The sequence below is a fragment of the Mesoplodon mirus genome, assembly GCF_964341445.2.
Source record: "Mesoplodon mirus genome assembly, chromosome: 18".
NCBI lineage: Eukaryota > Metazoa > Chordata > Mammalia > Artiodactyla > Ziphiidae > Mesoplodon > Mesoplodon mirus.
Window position 1 is genome coordinate 14,541,541 of NC_138994.1, and position 23,404 is coordinate 14,564,944.

The 23,404-nt window shown below is 48.6% G+C and overlaps 2 protein-coding genes across 10 annotated transcripts in view; one reads left to right on the top strand and one right to left on the bottom strand.

The window, feature by feature from the left end:
- The window catches only part of CCDC40 (coiled-coil domain 40 molecular ruler complex subunit), a 41,876-nt gene extending 27,431 nt beyond the window's left edge, over window positions 1–14,445 (bottom strand). The window contains exons 1-8 of the mRNA XM_082603098.1: window positions 14,182–14,445; window positions 12,659–12,719; window positions 11,793–12,230; window positions 6,715–6,847; window positions 5,580–5,743; window positions 4,630–4,713; window positions 4,337–4,556; window positions 130–287 (exon numbers count right to left, since the gene is read on the bottom strand). Coding sequence (XP_082459224.1) covers window positions 130–287; window positions 4,337–4,556; window positions 4,630–4,713; window positions 5,580–5,743; window positions 6,715–6,847; window positions 11,793–12,230; window positions 12,659–12,719; window positions 14,182–14,210 — 1,287 coding nt within the window. The 5' untranslated portion in view covers window positions 14,211–14,445. The remainder of the gene's footprint in view (window positions 1–129; window positions 288–4,336; window positions 4,557–4,629; window positions 4,714–5,579; window positions 5,744–6,714; window positions 6,848–11,792; window positions 12,231–12,658; window positions 12,720–14,181) is intronic.
- Window positions 14,446–15,071: 626 nt separating this feature from the next.
- Window positions 15,072–23,404, top strand: part of TBC1D16 (TBC1 domain family member 16) — an 84,893-nt gene continuing 76,560 nt past the window's right edge. For all 9 annotated transcript variants that reach the window (XM_082603467.1, XM_082603469.1, XM_082603472.1 and 6 more), the window contains exon 1: window positions 15,072–15,136. The gene's annotated coding sequence lies outside the window, so the exon portion shown is untranslated. The remainder of the gene's footprint in view (window positions 15,137–23,404) is intronic.

Here is a 23,404-nt window from a genome sequence, read left to right on the forward strand (position 1 = left end):
CCCCAGCAACCTCAACCCACGTCAGCAACCCCATGCTGGGCATGGCCCCTCACGCAGGGGCAGGGCTGATCAGATCAGGAAATCAAAGATGTGGCAAATAGTCACACGGGCATCATCTTTGCAGGATACCTGCTGCTTCTTCTCCAACTCGGCCCGCATGCGCTCGGCTTCCGACTTCTTCACGACTCGCTTCATCACCCGGATGTCATCACGCACGTCCTGGTCTATGTTCTGCACGTAGAAGAGATGCAGAGCCAGGGTCTCCATCTCGGTTTGCAGAGCTGCCACTGGGGAGAGAGGGGGAGGGTGTCCCAGCATCGCACACCGGACATCGTGGAAGCAGCACCCCTCCCCCCACTGTGGGGTGAGTCTGGGAAACAGTCTTTAAACTACAAAGACCCATATCTTTTGCCATCAAAGACTTTACAGTCTAGTTGGAGAGACGAAATATACGTAATCTATGCCCGCCAACTGCAATAAGCCCTCCATTCCCACCACATATTAGAGATTCTCCGTGTCTAAGGAAGTGCTGAAACAGTGTCAAGGTTACACACAGGCCCAGTGGCCATGGCTCACAGGCCTAGCTGCTCCGTGGCATGTGGGATCTTCCCGGACCGGGGCACGAACCCGTGTCCCCTGCATTGGTAGGTGGACTCTCAACCACTGCGCCACCAGGGAAACCCTGAACTACTTATTAATTTGGAGAGAAATGACATTTGTTTCCTCTCATTTGGTTACATGATTGTTCCATTTATTTAAATCTGCTTTATGTCCTTTAGTAAAATTTTATTGTTTTTCTTCACATAGGTTCACTTGCTTCTTGTTAGACTTATTCCTCAGTATTTTATGGTTGTTATAGCTATTATGGATGAGGTTTTAAAAAATTATAATTCATAATTGGATATGACTGGTAGAAAAGAAAATTATAGCTCTGGTATTCAGTTACTTTATAGATTTCTCACTGTTTTTTTTAGCTTTTCATCAGTGATCTTGAATCTGCTAGGTAAACAATCATACCATTGGTGGAGAATGAGTTTCATGACTTCATATCCAGAATCTATACTTCACTTATTTTTCCTATTTTCTTTCATGGCTGGAACCTCCAAAACAATGCATCCTCGTCTCACTCCTTAACTATGATTACTCCAGGGCTTTCCTCTGAGTAAAACTGCCTTGTTAGTTGCTGATAAATACTTACAAGGGACTTTCCTTCTATTCTAGTTTAGGATGGACAATGAGTTTTATCCAAACACCCATTTGACATCCACCCAGAAAATCTATTTGTTCTCTCTCCTTTAAGAATATAATGCAATGAATCAGTAGATTTCCTAATTTCAAATTATTCCAGAATTAAGCCCTCTTGACTAGGAGGTATTTTTCTTTTCATATGTTGCTGAGTAAAAATTTAATATTTTATTTAGGACTTTTACACCTCATAAGTAGGAACACTTTATAGTTTTCTGTTTTTGTACGTTGTAAGCTTTTCCAGTAAGGATTATACCGAACATTGTAAAATAAGCCTGGGGTTGGGGTGGGGGGTGGGGCGTGGTGTCCCTGGTGGTGCAGTGGTTAAGAATCTGCCTGCCAATGCAGGGGACATGGGTTCAAGCCCTGGTCCGGGGTGATCCCACATGCCGTGGAGCAACTAAGCCCATGGGTCACAACTGCTGGGCCTGCACTCTAGAGCCCGCGAGCCACAGCTATTGAGCCCGCGTGCCACAACTGATGAAGCCTACGCACCTAGAGCTGGTGCTCCACAACAAGAGAAGCCACCGCAATGAGAAGCCCATGCACTGCAACAAAGAATAGCCCCTGCTCACTGCAACTAAAGAAAGCCCGCGCACAGCAAAGACCCAATGCAGCCAAAAAAAAAAAAAAAAAAAAAAAGCCTGGGAAGAGTTTCCCAAATTTTCCACCCACTTGTGGGTTAAATAACATAGGAAGTGTCTGGTTTTGTCCTGTCTGTAATCCTATGGCATTTTTTTCCCTTTACCTTTGGAATTTAAAAATTTCACCAACTATGTCTAGGCATGTTTATTTTTTCTTCCACCCATCTGGCCCTCCATGAGTCTTTACATCTGAAGATTCATCTTTCTTGAACTCATGCAAATGTTTTCCTCTGATGTCACTGGTTAATGCCCTTAATCTCCTGGAATTTCTCTCTCATGGATACTGACTTTACCAGACCTACAGTCCATGTCTTTTATCTCCTTCTCAAAACGTCCATCACTTTGGGTTTTTGCTTTGAATTCTGGGCAGAATTCCTCAAACTGACCTTTTAGTACACAAGTTCAATTGTTCAATTTCCAGCAGTGCTGATTTGCCTATTTAGTACTTTTGGCGGGGTGTGGGGGGTGATTCTATTTTTTAATTCCAAGTATCCTTTTCCCTAATAGTTGGTTCTCATTTGACTGATGAGATGTCCTCTAAAATCTCATGTCGAACACCGGCTGGCGTATGCTATGTTTTCGGAACCCGGTCTGTGTCTGTGGAGGCGTCTGCTCTCCTGTCTGGGGATTGCCGCTGATGACTCACATTTGGATGTGAAGGTTTACTGACTGGTGGGCTTCACCCCCCTCCTAAGTGAGGAGGTCAACTGTGGACATTCTCCAGAGGCCAAGCCCCACGTTTCACCTACGGGACAGTGCAGTGGCGGCACCTGGTAGGCAGGTCTGGGAACGCCACCCGAGTTCTTTAGTCTGAAGAGGGGAGAAATGGTGCCGTTAGGTGGGTCCTTGCTTGGTTGAACAGCTTCTGCTCCTGCTACCTGGTGACTTCCAGAAAGGACAGAGTGTCCACGAAGATGTCTGGATCTTTCCAGAAGCCCATCCACACCTTGAGGATCTGATGAGGGGTGCTGGTGGGCGCTCACTTCTCCTGTGTGGAGGGGGTGCGGGACCTGTGTCCTCTTTCAGCCTGGTCTAAATTCTGGTCTATCTGGAGGATGTGGCTCCATTGTTTTAGTGTGGATGTCGTGCTCTTCTCTTTTTGGTAGATTCGGTTAATTGGGTGACACTCAGGGAGGGGTGCTCTTCCCCAGCTCTGTCCAGAAAACTCTCCTGCACTTCTCAGGGTCCAAAATGCTTCTTTCCATCCACAGTTGGGATATATGTGTGATTTTGGTTTCTCCCAAATTCTTTTAGGTTATTTTCCCCATTATAATAGTAATACAGAGTTGATAAAGAAAGTTGGAAACATGAAAAAGCACAAAAACTGAAATAACCTGCTGTGACCACGCTGTTCACTGTGGCCCACGATCTCCGCTCCGTGCAGAGCTGTTGCTTTGATAGGAACAGTGCACGGTGACTAGTCGCACCCTCACTGTCTCTTCTGCTCCAAAGCCACCTATTCCCCGTAATCTGCCACACATCCTGGGGCTGCAGGGCTCTGGACCATGGGCTCCTGCGCTTTGGATTGGCCTCACCTATACCTCCCCACCTATTTAAACTCTGCCCATTCCCGCTCTTCCCTGCCTTCTGGATACCCTATCTTCAACCCCAGCAGCCCACCAGCCTCTCCAGCATTTTAAAAATTAATTAACTAATTAATTTTTGGCTGCATTGGGTCTTTGTTGCTGCGCACGGGCTTCTCTTTTTTTTTTTTTTTTTTTTTTTTTTTGCGGTACGCGGGTCTCTCACTGATGTGGCCTCTCCCATTGCGGAGCACAGGCTCCGGACGCGCAGGCCCAGCAGCCATGGCTCACGGGCCCAGCCGCTCCGCAGCACATGGGATCCTCCCGGACCGGGGCACGAACCCACGTCCCCTGCATCGGCAGGCGGACTCTCAACCACTGCGCCACCAGGGAAGCCCACGGGCTTCTCTTTGTGGTGGCTTCTCTTGCTGCGGAGAACAGGCTCTAGGCACACGAGCTTCAGAGCACACGCTCAGTAGTTGTGGCACACGGGCTTAGTTGCTCCGCGGTATGTGGGATCTTCCCGGACCAGGGATCGAACCCGTGTCCCCTGAATTGGCAGGCGGATTCTTAACCACTGCGCCACCAGGGAAGCCCGCCTGTTTTGCTTTTGACTCCAAATACCCGGCCTGCCGGCTTTCAGTGTTTGCTCCTTTCCCTAATTAGGTGCATTTTAAGACATTTATGTCTTCCTTCCCCCAAAAGTTTGGGAACCCCTCCAGTACGGGAACACAGCTTGCCTTTCATGAAGCCATGCGATGGCACGTGGGGACACCCCTCGGGGTCATGATGGCACTTGGGAACACCCCACCAGGTTACAATGGCATTCAGGGATACGATGGTATGTGAGGATGCCCCTTGGGGTGTCTATGGCACGCGGGGCCGCGCCACGGGGAGGCCTGCGAGGACACGGGGCTGCCTTACGCTTCTTGCGCTCCTCGCCGGCGGTCTCGCAGGTCCTGGCGTAGCGCAAGCGCACGCTCTGCAGTTCCTCCTCCTTCTTCCGCCTCTCGCACGCTGTGATCGAGTGGCGGTCGTGGCTCTTCTCGAGCTGCATCTGCAGGCGGGCCAGGTGCTGCTGGACCCCGTAAAGGTCCACCCCCAGCTCCTGCCGCTGGACTCGGCTTTGCTTGGTGGCCACGCCCTGCACCAGAGAGAGAAGCTGGGTCACGGAGATGCGGGTGCACAGCCAGGTGGAAGGCGGGACAGGTACGCACCAGCTCTTGAAGTTCCAGCCTCAGTTTCTCTATTTGCCGGTTAAGGTAGTTCTTCAGGGCAGCCTGGAATCTTATCATCAGGGGCTAAAACAGTGGAAGAGCATAGCCGGTTACTGTGCTGTCCCCTCCAGGGCTTAGCCTAAATTGCCACAACTCTTGGCAGGGGACGGCAGAAATGACTTCCACGCTGGGTGCTCCCCACTTCTGCCCAGGATTCTTATTCCAGAAGCCACAAATTCAAGGCACTTGTTGTCTCATCCTAGGCACTGAAGGACCTGAGTGCAAAATGACAGGGTGGGCTGGGGCAGTGGTCCTGGTTTAATCCCTGGGGCCAGAGGGCAGTGATGAGCAGTGCCTGGGATGCCAGCACCAAATGAACCCTCAGTCCCTTTTCCCAGTGCAACCCTGATCCTTCCCGTGGTACCGGGAGCACCAAGTCTTTCCAAAGAGGTTCATCCAACCAAGACCTGCCCTCCCCTCCCCACTTGCCAGAGGGGTGGGACACTCAAGGCAGTGGCTATCCGTGGGGGTGATTTTGCGCCCACCCAATACCCAAAGTCTGGAGACATTTCTGGCCGTCACAACTAAGGTGGTGCTACTGGCATTTAGTGGGCGGAGGCCCCAGGGATGCTGCTCAACATCCTACAGTGCCCAGGAAGTCCCCACCACAAAAAGTGACCCGGCCCCAAATGTCTATAGTGTGGAGGTTGGGAAATGCTGACTCTGAATGAATGAACTTAAAGGGAGAATAAACTTTACAAGGTGGCAGCTCAAACCCTGCGGATAAACCATTCAGGGAGCAGGTGAGACCTGAGTGTGGCATTTGCCGGGTGGAGGGTGGGCCATGGAGGCTTGGGGCAGGGCAGGGCCTACAGGGCAGGTGTAGGAATGTCTCTAAGTCCATCTTTGTCTGCATGGGGCAAAAGCAAAACTCCAGAATGTTTCCTTACATGGTTTGGGTCCAAAACCACCAGCTGGGATCTGTCTTCTTTGGCCTCGTCGCTGGCCTCAGACTCCACGCTCTCCACCAGGCCTCCTTCCTCGGCCATGCTTAACTGCTGGATCCTGTCCAGGAACAAGGATGTGGCTCCTTCCCTGGGGTGGGCATCAGGCTCTGGGGGGACGAGTAGGGGGGAACAACAAACATCACTGAGGAGTTAATAGAGAGAGTGCTTCTCTGGAGGAATTATCAGGCAAAGCTGACGCCCAGTTTCGTGCAACATGATGGAAAAAAGAAACAAAAGGCACCCCTTTGGGTTAGGGTTCACAAGTGCTATTCACAGGGTCTTCTGCTCATGAATTTTCTACTAGCTGATTCAACACATTCTGTAGAAAGGATTCACTTTAAAGGTAGACAAGAAGGAAACACATTTTGTTGATACCTTTTAATACATAAATAGTGAACAGAAAGGTGGCTTCTTAATGATGGACTAGATTTTTTTTTTTAATGGAAAACAGATATGATTGAAAAGAAATCAGTGAGGCTCTAGTTTCAACTTTTCTCCCTTCCTGAGCTGGAGAGATCCTGTTTTGTTTCTAACTCCTTTAGATGTGTGCTGTCTGCATGTTGCTTGTGAGTGATGTGAGGCTTTGTTAGCTGGACCATCCACACACACCCATCATATGGAATATAAAAAAACCCAATCTGCTTTCCCACGTACTCAACACTGGGATACCAGAGCCAAGTGGAAAGATAGGGGTGTGCCGGGAAAGCCTTGGAAAGTCAGCAAACAGACACACGTTTAGGGGTGAGCTGCCCCGAGACCAGAAGGCAGTGAGACATTTGGCCAGGGCTGTGGGCTGCGGCGTCACCGGATCTTGGTCCAGGCCTGGTTCTGCCACTTACACAGATAGGTTACTTAAAGACTCTTAGGGTCTCTAAAATGGAGAACAGTGCCTACCTCACCGGGTTAGTGTAAGGATTAAATGAGATAAAACAGAAAAATGCTCCACATGTGTTATCCATATCTGTTAATGATATTTTTATCTTTTGGCTCACAGTGCAACAGGAAACAAGGTAACAGGTGGTGAATGAGTGGCAGCCCTCGCGTAGAAGGGCATGTGAAGTGGCTTGTCCCACAATACCTGGCTCCTGCGTGGAGGGGCCCTCGGTAACCAGAGGCGGCTCATCAAAGTCCAGGGATGTGTTGCTGCTCCCCCGGCTCTGTCCGAGGCGGTGCTGAGCCCCCAGAGGAAAGACCTTCTGCTGGAGCGCCCCCTGGGATTGTTTTTAGAGCAAAAACAACCAAATCTGAATTTATGAGGGTTTAGTCAGGACTAAGGAGTTAATTCATTACAGTGTTCAATTCAACATAGTTGTGGACTTCCCTGGTGGCGCAGTGGTTAAGAATCCACCTGCCATTGCAGGGGACATGGATTCGAACCCTGGTCCGGGAAGATCCCACATGCCACGGAGCAACTAAGCCCATGCGCCACAACTACTGAAGCCTGCGCACCTAGAGCCCATGCTCCACAACAAGAGAAGCCACCGCAATGAGAAGCCCACACACCGCAACGAAAAGTTGCCCCGCTCACCGCAAATAGAGAAAGCCCTCGTGCAGCAACAAAGACTCAACGCAGCCGTAAATAAATAAGTAAATAAATAAACTTATTTTAAAAAATAGAATATTGTTTGCATAACATTTGGCTTTTGCAAATGGTCAAAACAGAAAACACCTACCGCCACCCCCATGAGGAATCCGGGAGTGGTTTCTTTCTGTCCTGATCTGGAGCAAAGTGTAAACGCTGAGGCACGGGTGTGTGCTGGACCTGGGTTTCTTTACTCCCAAATGCTGCTGTCTCCAAGGATGGTAAGCGACACCTCTGAGCATCCTCTTTATAAAAGGATGCTGGAAAGCCTAAGCCCTGGCCAGGGTCTCCCAAGAGGGCTGTTTCTTCTCTTCTTTCAAACTGTTTCACTTTAGGGACGTTTCCATATGAAAAGGTTTTCCCTCAATAGAAGCACCTGGCTCCATTTTAGCTCTAATGGGGACTGTTGCAACGATTATTGTTGACAGTAATTACTGCTGCTGATGAATAGGTGAATATTAGTAACAACAGACAATGACCCTGCACAAGACCCTGCAAGGTGGATGCCAGTCATTTCTGTCATCTGTAGGGAAGCAGCTCACAGAAGCTGAAGCCCTTGCCTAAGTTCGCACAGCCAGCCAAGGGTCATCTCAACGTCCAGCTCCTGTTCTTTCTAATTGTACTTCCTCAGGTGATGCTGCTTCTAGAAATGATTTCTGAGGCATCCAGAACCACAATGACATTAATGGGGGCCCAGAGTCCAAAGCCCACCTCTGGGGTGTCCAGAAAGGGCTTCTCCTAATGAGAGGTCAATGATGTGTCAGACCACGCCGATGACACAGCAGCTTCTACTCCACGATTAAGTTACTTCTTAAGACTGAGAGGTGAGAGGTGAGAAACACGGTTCTCTTTGGGCTTGTCTCTACCCTTCTGGCTGATCAAATTTGGAGACTGTTTCTGGAAACTAGACTCGAGGATGGAAATTGGCTTTACAGCTCAACAAGTGACCTATACTTCAACACTCCTGGCTATCTTTTATTTATTTACTTTTTGGCCATGCCTCACGGCTTGTGGGATCTTAGTTCCCCAGCCAGGGATTGAACCTGGGCCCTTGGCAATGAAAGAGCAGGATCCTAACCACTGGACCGCCTGGGAATTCCTAGTCCTGGCTATCTTAGAAAGGAGGGCACTGTTTTGTTGTGTTAAATTCTTAAAAGTGATTTTGATCATGTACTTGTCATTTGTAATTATAAAGCTTAATTAGGGCTCATCGAATATCAAATTGTGTCATTCTCTAAAGTTATTAACTCTTTTAGGTTTCACAGGGTGGGGAGGGATTGTCACTTCACCGTTCAGAGCAAGAGTGACCGTCTGCCATCACAGCTGCATGCCTCTGGGCAAGGATGTCCCTTGGGCCCTCAGTTTCCTCACCTGAACTATGGGGATAATAATAGTTCCCACCTCACAGGGTTGTTGTCAGGATTCACTGAAGCAACACATGTCAAAGGCATTGAAGTGTCCAGCCCAGAGTCCATGATGGAGAAACATTATGCGTTCTCTTCCTGCCCCGCCCTACCCCTCACTTCCCTTCTAGAGCAATCAAACCTAAAGCCAACAGGTTGGCTTGGCCCAGTGTGGGGTGATGAGCCTGGACAAGGTGAGGAGAGCAGGTTCCAGAGACTGTCCCCGAGGTGGGTCCTGATAGCACAGGTGTCAGGCCTGGGCCTGCTGAGGAGGGGTCCCGGTGTGGAGAGTCACAGCCCAAACAATTGGGGCCTGGCCTGGGTGGGGTTGGCCTAACAAGGTGATGAGGGTGTCCACAGTCAGGGTGGCCCAGTGAGGGTGTGTGTCCGAGCCTGAGTGGGGTGAGGAGTGTCCACATGGGGGCAGGGAAGTGCAGTGAGGGTTACATTCGGGGGATTGATCAAATTAATAATATGTTAAGGATAATAAGGACCAGGTCTCCTACTGTTGGAAAAAGGAGTTAAAATATAGAAGGGGGGAAAACTAGCAGGAACCATGTCAATGGTGGTTTGGAATTAGAGACGTTTTGGTGTGAGCTACGTGTATGTGTGTATGTGTATGGTGTGTTTGGGGTCGAGGGTTCCGTGAAAAGAAACCAAGCTCCTGGAGAAACGTCTGGTTCTCAGGCTGGGGCAGTCTGTGCCAGAGAACAAGAAAGTGCCTAAAGGATGATGGTAGTTAAAAAAAAAAGAAGAAAAAGAAAAAAAAGAATGGTACTGATGTGTCAGAAAGACACAAAGGCCAATTTGAATGGGCTCACTGGTCAGATTGGGAAAAATCTGAGCTTCAATATAAATAATGATAGTAATGAATTATAACACAGTGAATGAAATGGGAAACAATGAGTCCATACAGATATGAAACTTTACATGAATAAATTGAAAGTTTAATGAGGGATGGATGTTACCATAGTTTCAGAGTATCCCTCCCATATTTATCTTAGAATGAAGAGTTGTTTTAATATTTGAAAATCAATCAATGTAACCACCAAATTAACAAACTAAAAAAGAAAAAAACATGATCCTCCCAATAGACACAGAAAACACTTTTGACAATAGCCAACATCCTTTCATGATTAAAAAAAAATCCACAAACTAGGAATAGATGGAACTTCCTCAACCCAGCAAAAGGCATCTATGAAAACCCACAGCTAAGGTCATATGCAACTGTGAAGATTGAAAACGTTCCCCCTAAAATCTGGAAAAAGGATGTCTGCTCTCACTAATACTATTTGACATTGTACTGGAGTCAGTGCAGACATGAAAAAGAAATAAAGGGCATCCAGATTGGAAAGGAAGAAGTTAAACTGCCTTTTTTCACAGACAACACAATCCTTTTCGTGAAAAGTCCTATGGATTCTACAAAAAAAAAAAAAAGCTACTAGACCCAACAAGGGTGATTAGCAATGTTGCTGAATATAAGACTGATATACAAAAATCAATTGTATTTCTATAAATTAGCAACAAACAATTGGAAAGCATTTATAATGGCATCAAAAAAATGCAAAATAGGAAATTCCTTGGTGGTCCAGTGGTTAAGACTCCACGCTTCCACTGCAGGGGGCACGGGTTTGATCCCTGGTCTGGGAACTAAGATCCTGCATGCCACACAGCATAGCCAACAAAATAAATAAATAAAAAATAAAATATTCCACAAATTCTTTAAAAAAATGCAAAATATAGACGGATAAACCTGACAAAAGATGTGCAACAGCAGTACACATTGCTGAGATAAGTAAGAAGTCCTAAAACAATGGTATAATCTGTTGTTGTTTTTTCTCATTTGAAATAAATATTCACTTTCCTATCTTAAACCAAAAAAGCACCTTCTCACAGAGTGTTTCTTAAATGCCTAGGGGTGAGGGGTATCTTTATAGTGGATAAGGCTGACACTTTTTTCATCAGGTGATCCAAGCCAACATCATCAGTAATGGACAAGCTGAAATGATGCATCACCTGACAGGACACCAGGAGAACACAGCACCCTTCTGTGACATTCCTGCCGAAGGATCATAAACCAAACCTGGGAACCTGGAAATACCAGGCAAAGCCAAACTGAGGGACATTCTACTAAATAGCTGGCCTGTGACCTTTAAAAGTGTCAAGGTCATCAAGGTCAAGGACAGATTGAGAAGACAAGAAACTGGGCAGCTGAAGGCAACAGGCAACTCTGAACTGGAGCTCTGCTATAAAAGACATTACTGGGACATTTGGTGAAGGAGGCCTGAGGATGATTGGGTGATGTAATATAATTTCTTGATTTTGATAGTCATTATATTGTTGTTTGTGGGGAACATACATGGAAGCATTGGGAGGCAATGGGGTATCAGATCGACAGCTTACTCTCAAATGCTTAAAAAAATTAAAAGTTCTATGGTACTCCAATTTTTCTGTAAGTCTGTGCTTGCTTAAAAATTTAAAAATGAGGGGACATCCCTGGCGGTCCAGTGGTCAAGACTTCACCTTCCAATGTAGGGGGTGCGGGTTCGATCCCTGGTCGGGGAGCTGGGATCCCACATGCCTCTTGGCCAAAAAACCCGCAAAACATGGAACAGAAGCAATATGGTAACAAATTCAATAAAGACTTTAAAAATGGTACACACAAAAAAATCTTAAAATGAAAATTATAAGAATGTAACTATTGTCATTATCTAGAACTGCACTGTCCAGTATGGTAGCCACTTGTAACAATTGGTTATATAAATTTAAATTAATTAGAATCTTCAAAAAATTAAAAATTCAGTTCCTCCATGTCCCTGGCCACATTTCAAGTGCACTATAGCCACACGTGAGTAATGGGTACCATATTGGACAGAGCAGATAAAAAGCATTTCCATCATCATGCAGAATTTTACTGGACAGTGCTGCTCTAGAGACTGGACACCTAGATGCCCTTACATGGAATGTTCCCAACTTGGGTTTGGGAACAGCAAGGGAGGGTCCAGAAACTCTTGGCATTTGATGGTAGATCCTGAGACCTAAGTTTACTAAGGCATTTCTAACAGGGATTGCAATGTGAATTATTTATAGTGTACCCTGAGTTCCTCACATAGGAGTACAAACAACTTGAGCAGTAAAACACTTGCATAAAACAGACCTCAGGCTACTCACCGATTCCTGGTCCATTTGCTCAGATGAGCCTGACACTTGCTGGGAGGGCTCTGTGGAGATGACCCCCACTTCTCTGGATTTGGATGGGCCGGGGGCCTCTCTGTCTTCAAGACCTGTTTTCCTCCTTGCTCCTTCATGCCGGCGTGTGGGGCCAACTTCATCTCTGGCCACCTCCCCAGGACTGATGTCTGAGTAAGCCAGATCTGGAGAACTGACTTCCCCTTCAGGGGCCGTGGCTTCAATATCAGATTCTAACTCCTCTTCAAATTCGAATTCCTCTTCCGTTTCCATTTCCCCTTGGATTTTGACTTTCTCATCGTCTTCATCTTTCCCCTGGACTGTGACTTCCCCATCGTTTTTGATTTCCCCTTCAGAATGCTCTGTAGCACCCTCAGTTTCTTCATTTCTCTGGTCACTGCTCTTCTCTATCGGTGATACCTGTAGCCACGTAGCAGGAAAAAAATCAGGATACAAAGTATAAAGGGTCTTGTGAGGTTTTATTCTTAATAAGGTAATTACACCAATGGGAAAACTGCAGCTACACACTCTGAGCATCGCTAGGAGATTATGTTTCATGCTTTAATTTATCTGCTCTCTGTTTTTGGTAATTATTTTGCATCCTTCATGACAGGAAATGACCTCTGAAAAACTCAGGGCAATCTAACTGTAGGATATCTGAGGCATTCCTGAAGCACCACCGACACTTCAGAATGGGGTGGAAGGAAATTGAGCTTCTCTGCAAATGACTTGAGTCTGTTCTAGCGCAAGGTCCTAGGATCATCGTACAGTTTTCTTGAGAAAGTCTGAACTCTCTTTAGTTCTTAGTAAATACAGCCCAGAATAATTCATCCCATGAGGAACTTTACCCTGTTGCCTTCATGATTCTGATCCTCTTGTCCTTCAGGAGATTTGCCTTCCAGGTGAGGCCTGGTGGCAGAGAAACAAGTTAACAGTTTCAAATAACATCTTTCTTTTTCTTGGCATTTATCACCTCCTTGATGTCTGTATATCTACTTATTTACTCGTTAATTATCTGCCTTCCCTCTAGGCTGATGGCCATGACTTTGTCGCTAACACCAGCACTAGATCATGCCTGTCACGTGGCACAAAAGAGTCACTCCAAGAATGAATGAAAAATGCAATTATCGAAACATTAAAGGAACAGGTAGATTCTGCCAGAAAAGTCACTTTAAATATACCTCTGTCTGTAACAAAACTGGGAAAAATAAACGCAAAATAAGAGAAAATTGTACAAAAAGGACAAATATTCTAGAAACTCTTGGTTAGTTTCCCCGTGAATTTTTCTTTTTTTTTTTTGGCCATGCCTCAGAGCACATGGGATTTTATAATAGTTCCCCAACCAGGGATCAAACCCGTGCCCCCTGCAGTGCAAGTGCAGAGTCTTAACCACTGGACCACCAGGGAAGTGCCAATTTCCCCATGATGTAGATAGTACAAGAATGTCACATTTTAAAATTGTTTTTTTTTCTAATTAGAAAAAAACTATATTTTTTTAAAAAGTAAAACTAATACAGAAGTATGTGACAGACAATGAAAATCCCCTGTGACTTCTCCTCTCCTTCTCAAGATAACCAGTGGTAAAAGTAAGAGATTTAAGGGTATTTTCTTTCAAATATTTTTCTATGCATTTAAAGCCACCCACCCACCCAAATTAGAGATCACACTATATATACTGTTTTGCATTTAGTCTTTTCATTTATTGTAATCTGGACTTCTTTCCATGTCAGCACATGTAGACCAACCTTAAAAAAAAAAAGAAACAATACAGCAGTGTCTAATGTAAAAGGTTAAATTCTTTAAAATAGTTTCTATCCTTTTAAACAAAGCATAAGAGAACAGAGGCCTGGTGGCCGTATTTTTACCTTACTATGGTCTATCTGTGTGCTCAAAGCATTCACGGTGGGGCTGCCTGACCATAGGGACCCCGGCCCATCGCCTGCCACCTCCAACCCTGGTGAGGGGGAGGGAGGCGGGGGGCTGGGCTGGTGCTCCCTCTCACAGCACCTCGCTGGGGCAGCATCCAGTACAGAGACCCCTGCTCTCAGGGCTCTGCAGCAGGGACTACCAAGCACAGTGGTTGTCATGGTTACTGTGGGACAAGCAAGTCCCGGGTTTCAGCGAGTGGAGCACCCGGAGCGAGGGGAAAAGGGGAGGGTACGGGAGAGGACAAAGGGACGCGAGGTGAGAAGGGAGAAGGGCGCGCAGGAATGTGGGGGTGTCCGGGGAGGGCAGGAAAGGCCCAGAGGGTGGGGGTGGCAGGGGCAGAGAGAGGGGAAAGGGGCATGGAAGGGAAGGGGCGCCTAGGGGGCTATAGAAAGGGGGAGGCGTGGGGGTCGCTGCGAGACCCAAGGTCCCTAGGCCCGCTTACCCGCCAGCCCGGCCGCCAGGCTCCGCCATCTCCCGTTGCTACGCGACGCCGTCAACATCCGGCTGGCGAGGACCACGCGCTGGGCGTGCGGGGCGGACGGCCTTTGTGCCATTTATGTGCATTAGAAACACAGAATATCTAGCTATGTAAATATATTAAAGGATAAATACGCATTTTCTCCATCTTTATCTCTAAGACCGAGCTCTACCCCTCCTGGCTCAGTTTCTGTAAAGCAACAAACATGTCAACGTGCGTCCAGCTGGGCAACTCCGGCTCCCCGGGGGATCGCGCAGGGCACTTGGGGAGCCGGGGACCTGGGACGGCTAAGTGCCCTGAGGGTGGCAGGCGGAGGTAGGGGCACGAGGGGCTCCGGAGCCGGCTGCACCTTCGGATGCCGAGACCCCTCCTAGTGCCCGCCTGTCCATCTCCAGACCTGGGGGGCTCAGCAACCCTTTCCCGGGGTTCCTGCGAAGAATTCTTGGCGGAAGAGGGACGCCCCGTGGTCTCCTGATGGGTGGTGTTCTTTTCCTACCTCAAAATAGGAAAAACAAACGCAGAGAGTGGAACAGAGAGGGCGAGCACGCACGTGGAGCGTCCTAGGGGGTCTGCCTTCACTCTGGAGGCTCGGGGCTTCCCTCCGGGGCAAAGTCCTGGGGCCGAAGGCCCAGGCGGGCGGTGAGGCCCGGAATGGGATGCGGGCAGCCGGGCCGGGTCCTGGGGTCGGAGGGCGGAAGGTGACTTGGGCAGTTCCGCGGCCGGGTTGGAGCCCGTCTGGGACCTGGGGGTTGGGGGGCTGGCCTGATTGGGCCGGGGGCTGGGTTGGGCCGGGGGGCGGGCCGGGGGCCGGGCCTCGCCTCGCGTCCCCGCCCCACCGCTCCTCACAGGCGGCGGCGGCAGTGGCGGCGGCGGCGGCTCCGGGAGCCGGCGCGAATCCGGCCCCCGGTGCGGGACCCGGGTGGGTATCTGGGGCAGGCCGGGGGCCGCGGGGGCGGGGTCTGAGGGGCCCGCGGGGGACCGGGCACAGCCCCTCCGCCGGACGGGGTGGGGGCGCGCGGGGCGCGTGGGCCTGCAGCCGCGGGGCCCGGGAGGGGCCGGGGTCTGGCCGCAGCCCAGAGAGGTGCAGGGCCGGAGCAGGAGCCGGGCGGGCAGGAGCACGCCGGTTCACGCGGAGCGATCCCTGGGCCCCCTCTCCGCGGCGGATGCGGGCCCCTGGGGCCGGGAGTGGGCCTACTTCGGGAAGATTCGGTCTCTGCCTGCCTGGAGCTTTGGGCCGGAGAACTTGCGGTCTTTGTCTGGCTGGTCGTCAGAGCACGCGAATGAGAAGTTGTAGGGGCCCGCTGTTCGCCGACACAGCCCCCTAAAGTGTGCATTCCACCCGCACAGCGCGCGCGCTTAGCATTCCCGGCCTTAGGGTGGGTGGTTCGGCTGTTTAAGAGCCGCATGTCAGGAAACTCACTTCCTTTAGGCCCGGGCTCTTCCTCCTGTTCTTTTCTTTAAAAAAAAAAAAAAAGAAAGAAAGAAAGAAAAAGAAAGAAAAGAAAAAGGAAAAAAAATAGGCAATTTAAGATTGCTAAATATAACCTAAGGAACGCTGCCAGAAGCGGTGAATCTTGAAATCCTGTTATTCCCACACTCGGAAGTTGGTGTCATATGTTGGCCACAGTCTAGTTCAGATTCTATTCAGAAATAGAAAACGACATAATACGTTCACTTTCCTTACCGTGAAGTTTGTTTTACTGCCTCCTCAAGTTCATAGGAGAAGCTGGGTTGGTTGGCCAGCCCCTGTGACTGGTCCCACCGACTTTTCTTTACCACCTGCAGGCACCAATTCTTTAATTTGGAAAGAAGAGGGAAATGGTTCTCAAAAAACGGCCATGTGATGGAGGATATTATCAAAGGGCAGGTGCAAAGGCCCAGTTTCATGAATTCCATCCTAAATCTGTCAGAGATTGATTAGAGAACTTTTAAAAAATCTGTGTGTTAGTTTTAGAAATTCCTCATTAGAAACATTAATGTTTAATTGATTAGCAAACATTAAACACTTTTAAGAACCAGGAAAACTTTTGCAAAGAAAGGATTATTAAGGTTAGGAATGCATTTTAGTATTAACAGTGAAGCTCGTTCATGGCTATTCATTGTTGGTATTCGGAGGCTCGTTCTCTGCTGAGTACGCTTGGCTTGTGGAGTGTTTATGGTGAGCAGTCGCAGAATATGACTAAGGAAAGTTCTTATCAGTGGAATTTTTTAATCCTCCAGACATGATGATTGTTGTGTAAATAGCTTCTGATTATCATGCATGAATTCACTGAACCCACTAAACAAACCCATAAAGTCAGTACTGAGTTTACAGATAACTTTACAGTTATCCCCATTTTACAGGTGGGAACACTGACACTTAAAGTAAATTCCCCAAGTTCACACATCCAGGAGTGACAGTAATAGAGGCCTTGGGCCCAGGATGCTCCAGCTCCAGAAAACCACTGTAGCACACTGCCTCCCCTCTTGTAACTGGCCCCTATGATTTACATGCACACACTCTCCCTGCCCCCATTTTTGCAGACAAATAACATGGTTCACTCTGCCAAGTGATTCATAAACATGCAAGAGAGTGGGGACTAATCTATGTCACCACTAGCTGCTAATATCAGTTCAGTTTAGTCTGTAAAGAGCTCCCTAGGCCTCAGTGTAAAGGCATCTGAGAAGACAGCCACTGGGTTTGCAGAACCCTACCTACAAATGTGCTGGTCTCCCTGCCTCGGGCTTTGGGTAGCTCAGTGCACTGGTTAAAAACATGGCCTCCAAATGTAGACTGCTGGGTTCAAATACCAACCCTGGTACATAGTACTGACTTAATACCTCTGTGCCTTGTTTTCTGCATCTGTGAAGTGGGGGTAATACCACCTACCACGGAGTTCTACTGCAACAATTATCTGAAATACCTAGTACCTGGCACATTTGAAGTGCTTGTTACTATAAAATTTTAATTATTATTATTGACCATCATTTGGATTTTTCACATTTAACTAGATTGGTAAAAACGTTTGATTTTGTTTTTTGGTTCCATGTGTATGTGGGCCATCAGATGGAAAGCTAATCATAAGCAGAAGTGGAATTCTCCATTTAGGTATATTTACATTCTTTTTTTTTTGTGGTACGCGGGCCTCTCACTGTTGTGGCCTCTCCCGTTGCGGAGCACAGGCTCCGGCTGGACGTGCAGGCTCAGCGGCCATGGCTCACGGGCCTAGCCGCTCCGCGGCATGTGGGATCTTCCCAGACCAGGGCACGAACCCGTGTCCCCTGCATCGGCAGGTGGACTCTCAACAGCTGCACCACAGGGAAGCCCTACATTCTAATCTTTGTAACTTTTTGGGGTGCTGAGTCCCTGTGGGCTGTCCAGGGACCAAGGTGATCAGGTTTCCTGGCAACACAAATCTGGAGTAGAGATTTTAACTTGTCCCCCCACATCTGGCTGAGGGTCCCCAATTTTGTTATTTACAGGCCTGAATCCTCCTGTAAGAGTAGTGAATTAGTTTCGTACAGTGGTACAGTTGGGGAGGATGGCTTTAAACATGATGGATTTGTAGCAGTGGAGTGGAGTGGAGTGGAGCAGTGGTTTTATTGGTGTACATTGTATTGTACATTGTTCTATTGTATCTGTATTAGGTTGATGAATACAATCTAATACAGATACAATAGATGAGGCCAATGCACAGAAAAGAAGGCACATACTTTCTGCTCCAAAAAAAAAAAAAAATGGGGGCAATAATATAGGAAATCTTTTCCCATTCAATTCGGTGCTGTTGGTTTTGATGCTACCGACCACCCACGTACCCTTTGGGCACCTGGTCTGGCATCTGTAATAAATCTGCTTTGATGAGCTGTCTGATGATATCTGATCTGAAGCGTGTCCTTTACTCCAATCTTCTGAACTGATAAAAACATCCTCAGAGAGGAGAGAAATCAGGTCACTTGCAACTGAGTTCGACGTCTGCCTGCAGTAGCTTCAGTCATACAGCTAGCACAAGGAAAGAACAGAAAGAACCCAAATTCATTATCCAATCTGAACGGCACGCCCTTCTCTGCCTGAGCCTTGGGCAGCGAGTCTGCGCAGGTGTTTAGAGTCGATGCACAAGATGAGGAATCTGTGTGGACTCACCTGACCACATACAGAGATGTGGCAGTGTCTTTTCCACACTCTTTCTGGATTGGCTCCTATAGAAACCACCATAACATGGGTGCACCCTGAGCCTGTGTCCGCACCTGCTTGCACACCTTGGTGTGTGTGCTGGTTTTCTACCGAGTGACCCTGATCCTGATTTCAACAGTCTGATAAATTGGTCTTTACACTTTCCGGCGTTGGAATCTGAGCAAAGCGCATACTTAACAGATGGCATTGGACACCCTTTCATTTTTCAATTTCTGTAGCTAAAATGCTTTCCCTGAGCAAGATCGGTTGTGTTGCATTCCAGGGGTGTTGTCAGTACATTTCCCCCCAGTTTGATTTCTGTTTTGTAGTACATTAGCTACTCCTTTGCCACAGACAGTGAGAACCTCTGTGTATTAAAGTTTACAGGCACAGTATAGAAGTCAGGTGCACCTCATCCACTGTGGGGTCGGTCATTGCTTTCCTGGCTGGATTTGCACTTATCCTTGCCTTTTGGGTATAGTCCTTCCTTGGTCCTCAATCCTGACTCATCTTTAAGTCTGTTTCTTCTTGCAGGCCCCCTTTCCTTGGCTCTTTGAGGGAAATGGTGTTGGGGAGTTTGCTGTCGAGGGGCACAGGCAGCAGATGGTTTCTCTTGGGAGAGGCAGAGGCTTTGGGACTTTCCAGGCAGTGGTGACAATTGAAGCGACAACTGGACAGTTGGAAGAGGAAAGTCACAGCTAAGCAGGCCACCAGACCTCCCCTCACCCTCGTTTCTGAAACTGTCTTCTCCAGTTACGGCCTCCTGAAGGTCCTTTTTCCTTATGGCAATTAGCCCAAGCCTCTGGCTCTGGAGTTGAGGCCCTAAGCGTCATTCCTTCAATTTAACTGCAAGTCGATTGTTTTGGTCCTCATTTCTACACAGAGGCCCCACCCACAGCAGCCCTATCTTTGGGCCACAGTCTTTTTCTTGTGAATCCTGAATGCATGTGCAGCAAATGTATTTCTCTGCTGCAATAGTCCCATAATTTGAAGTTAAATACAACTGAGAGGAGGGGTGATATCCTCTCACAGGTGTCTTATCTGGGCAATGAGACTGAAGGATACCCACCTTTCCCTGAGAACGGGGTTCCTGATCTGCAGGATTTATATTACCCAGTGAACCTCAAAGCTCGGGGTTCCCAAAAAGACTGTGGTGCATGTGCCTGGTTCTGGGTCGGTAGAGAGAGCTGGGGCCTCCTGCAAGGTGTGTTAGCAGAGATGTTTTGTGGGAGGAAAACGATCCTTGTTTGCGTGTGTCTGGCTCGTGTTTAAGATGGCATTGCCTTGTCCCAACTCTGTGTTGATTGGGCTTTGAGGGCAAAGCAGATGAACCGGTTTCTCCCAGCCACGTGGCAGGTGACCAGAGCTCAGGGCATTTTGCTCCTGAGCAGTGTGACAATGACAAGGCCAGGGGAAGAATCACCTGTGGGCTTTGCCCCATGACACGTCCCCCTAAGGATGCAGTGGCCCCACTCCCTACCTGCCTCCCCCTAGGTGCTGCGAACAGCTGTCACGGTGGGCGTGGGCTGCGACCCTCAGGTGTGAAGGAACTGCCAGCTTGTGAGCTGATAGGACCGCACCTGTCCTGCTGACCCAGGGCGGCCCCGAGGCAGGCACACAGTACAGAACAGTGAACGGGAGAAGCCTGGGCAGAGCGTTTCTGCTACTGGCTCCAGGCTGCCCTGTTTCTTTGGTCTCACTAGGAAGGTTCAAGAGACGTTTGCACCTTTGCTCTATTTGTTTTCCCATTTGGGAATTGTTGGAGCCTCCAACACAGGAACCAAGGCTCTGGCACTGGTCTGTGTGCAGCTTTTCTCTGTCCTGTCCTGCTGCCCGCTCAGAGACACGGAAGCCAGGTCTCCCCTCTGCAGGGTCTAGGCCTGGGTAGTGGCTCTGACTGGGGGTTTGATGGTCAGTGGAGATAGAAAGCCCACCCTACCACAGGTGTAGTGTGGTCGGCAGAAGAACAGTCCCCACAGATGTTGCTTCCTAGTTCTGGGAACCTGTGACTGTATTAGGTCACGTGGCAACGGGGATTAAAGTCGCAGCTGGAATTAAGGTTGCCAATCTGGTGACTCTGAGGTGGGGAGATTGTCCTGGATTATCCAGTGGGACCATGTCATCCCAGGGTCCTTGAAAGTGGAAGAGGGGGCCCAGAGTCAGCGTCAGAGTGATGCCCTATGAGAAGGACTCCACTCACATTGCCGGCCTTGAAGGAGGAGGAAGGGGCCACGAGCCAAGGGATCTGGGCGGGTTCCAGAAGTTGGAAAAGGCAGGAAGACAGATTGTCCCCTGTAGCCTTAGGAAAGAACACAGCCCTGCTGACACCTGAGTTTAGCCCAGTGAGACCTGGGTTGACTTCTGACCTCTGGAATTGCCAGATAATACACCATTGTTTTAAGTCCCTATTTTTGTGTTGACTTGTTTCGGCAGCCATGGGAAACCAATACACTCGAGATAGAAGTGCTTTGTGAAGGAAGCAGGAGGGGAGACTTGTGTCTCTTCTAAAGGGTGTCATTTCTTCATCTGTGTTTTGCTCATTTCTGGCTTTTGGTGACTTTGCCTCTGTGTCTAGGAGGACTCCCTTTCCCTGGATATAAATCACCAAATCTTGGGGGATGAATTTTGGGTAATAGATGCCTTAACTTCATCCCTGGAAACATTAGCTAGAGGAGAGCCCCACCCCTCACTGCCTCTGGGCCAAGTGTCAGTGGCCAAGTGGCCCCTAGGGGGAGGGAGGAGGGAACGTGTGTGGTTAACAGCAGGCCTGCCGCTGCCCACTGGCTCCAACCCAGCAGCAGGGCCAGTTCTGAACAGGGCTGTGAAAGAAGAAATCTGCTACCCTTCCCAGCCCCAGCTACTTCTCTTGGGGCTGCTGCCGTTTCTGACATCTTTCTCCTGCAACGACCACCAAACCCCCCTCCTCTTGGAAGCAAACTTGAGCTACTTTCATCGCCAGTGTAACTTACTGCTGCAAGCAACAGAGCGCCAAGAATAGTTCTCAAAGGTGTTCTAATTCTTAAAGACTTGCAGGTTAATAGGAAAGAATGGACTCCCTAGTCAGGGAGTTTCTGCAGAGAGTCTTTTGTTTTATGAGGGTGTGTGTTTTTTCTGGGGGGAGGCCAAGTTGATCTGCCCTTTGAATTACACAATAGCCTATTTTGCAAAACTGTCAGTGGTCACTGACAGCTCAGAGCAGCACAAAATTCAACTTGTAATCAGGTATCGATCAGAGATGGTTAAAAGCCAGCACTGGCATTTTTATTTTATACCTTTTAAAATCATTGCCCTTTTTCTTTGTACACCCAAGCTAATGCACATTCCAGATCTTGGCCTGACTCCATCTCTATATTCCTTGTGCCAACTGCCAGGTTGGCATCGCTCTCCTTTCCATCAACAAAAACATGGCATTTGGAACTCTACTGAAAATGGCATTCTGGTAGGCCCTTCATAAAAGGATCTTCTCAGAGGTATCTTGGACTCAGGAACTTATCATCTAAAATCAACAATATTGATGAAGACATAACCATTTTAAAGTAATGATATTAAGTGAACGCATTCGAGGAGAATGAGGCTTTTTAATCATTGTCACTGATCTACCTGGAGCTGTTTCTCTATCCACCTTCATCTCTCAGAATTTGGGGAGAGGATTTATGATATTCGTACAAAGTGCTTTGAGCATCTTGAGCTGCTATTTTGATTTCAATTAACTCTAAGTCCTTACTAGAGTTGTGAAAAGTCAGATAGCTGTTTTCTGGCTACAGGCTTCACTGGTTTTGTGTGTTTTAGGATCTCTGCTGATGGCATTTAACGATTGTGCTATGTACCCTGGTCCCCTACTCTATCTGGGTAATAAGGAGAATAAGTCTGGCCCGTAGAAAGGCCCCAGACCTGTGAAGGGGACCTGAGTGTTCTGCTTGCTCTGGGTTCTGTACCCGGCAGCCTTTCTGGAGCACAGCTTTCTGGTCTCCCAGGGAGGTGGGGATCTTTGTTCCCTGCAGGACACCGGGTCCCTAGGGTAATGGGTGTAAACTGCTCTGCACATCGGATCAATAACCATTCAAGGTCGTGCGTCTTATGGATTCAAGGACATTAGGAAGATCTCCCATCACGTTGTTTGGTCTTTGCCAGGCCCTGGCATTGCTGCTGGCAGCCTGCTGTCAGTGCGGGGACCAGAGCTCCCTTTGTTGCCGGCCTCGAGCTCCCTGTCCTTTTCCTTGCCTCCATCCACACGATTCCGCCTCAGCCTGGCCTCTTTGGGTGCAAGCTTCCTGGTCCCAAGCGTCTTTTTTAAAAAATTAATATATTTTATTTTTCAGGACAGTTTTAGGTTTACCAGAAAATGAGCAGGAAGTACGGAGAGTCCATATACCTCTTCAAGTTCCACTATTATTATTTTTTCATTGTGGTAAAGTACACACAGCAGATTTTGAATATTGACCACTTTGAAGTGCACAGTTCTACGGCATTAAATGCATTCTCATCCTTGTGCGGCCATCACCCCCATCCGTTCCCAGGACTCTTCCCTCCTCTCCACCTGGGCCTGCTCCTCTGGCTGGGAGCTTTCCCTGTGCACCTGCTGCTGCTTCTCCTGGTGGCGTCTTCCAGACAGCCCCTGTCATCCCAGCCCGCAGTGCAGGCGCCAGGCCGTTGATTAGCTCTGCTGCCCTCCCTACCAGTCTCCCCTCTGTTTTACATGCCCCTTGGAGGCATCAGCACTCCTCTGTGCCTGGACATCACCCTCTTCCTTGGCCTGAGCCCCAGCCCTGACATCCTTTAAGGATCGCCTCCACTGTTTCCTTCAGAGCCCTTCCCCTTATGTAGTGCTCCCCAGAAACCTTCCAGCTGTGCCTCCTGCGGGCTGTGATGTGGACCCTGCTGTGGAGCAGTCACGTGCCCCCCACAGAGCTCATGAGTGCCCTGGAGGAGACAGGGTGCCCCTCCCAGGCTGCCCCTGTTTCTCTGGCCCCATCCCCGGCCCTGCCCCCAGCCTGTTAAATCCCGTGGGAGCGCCCAGTTAGGACGTAGCCTCAGGGT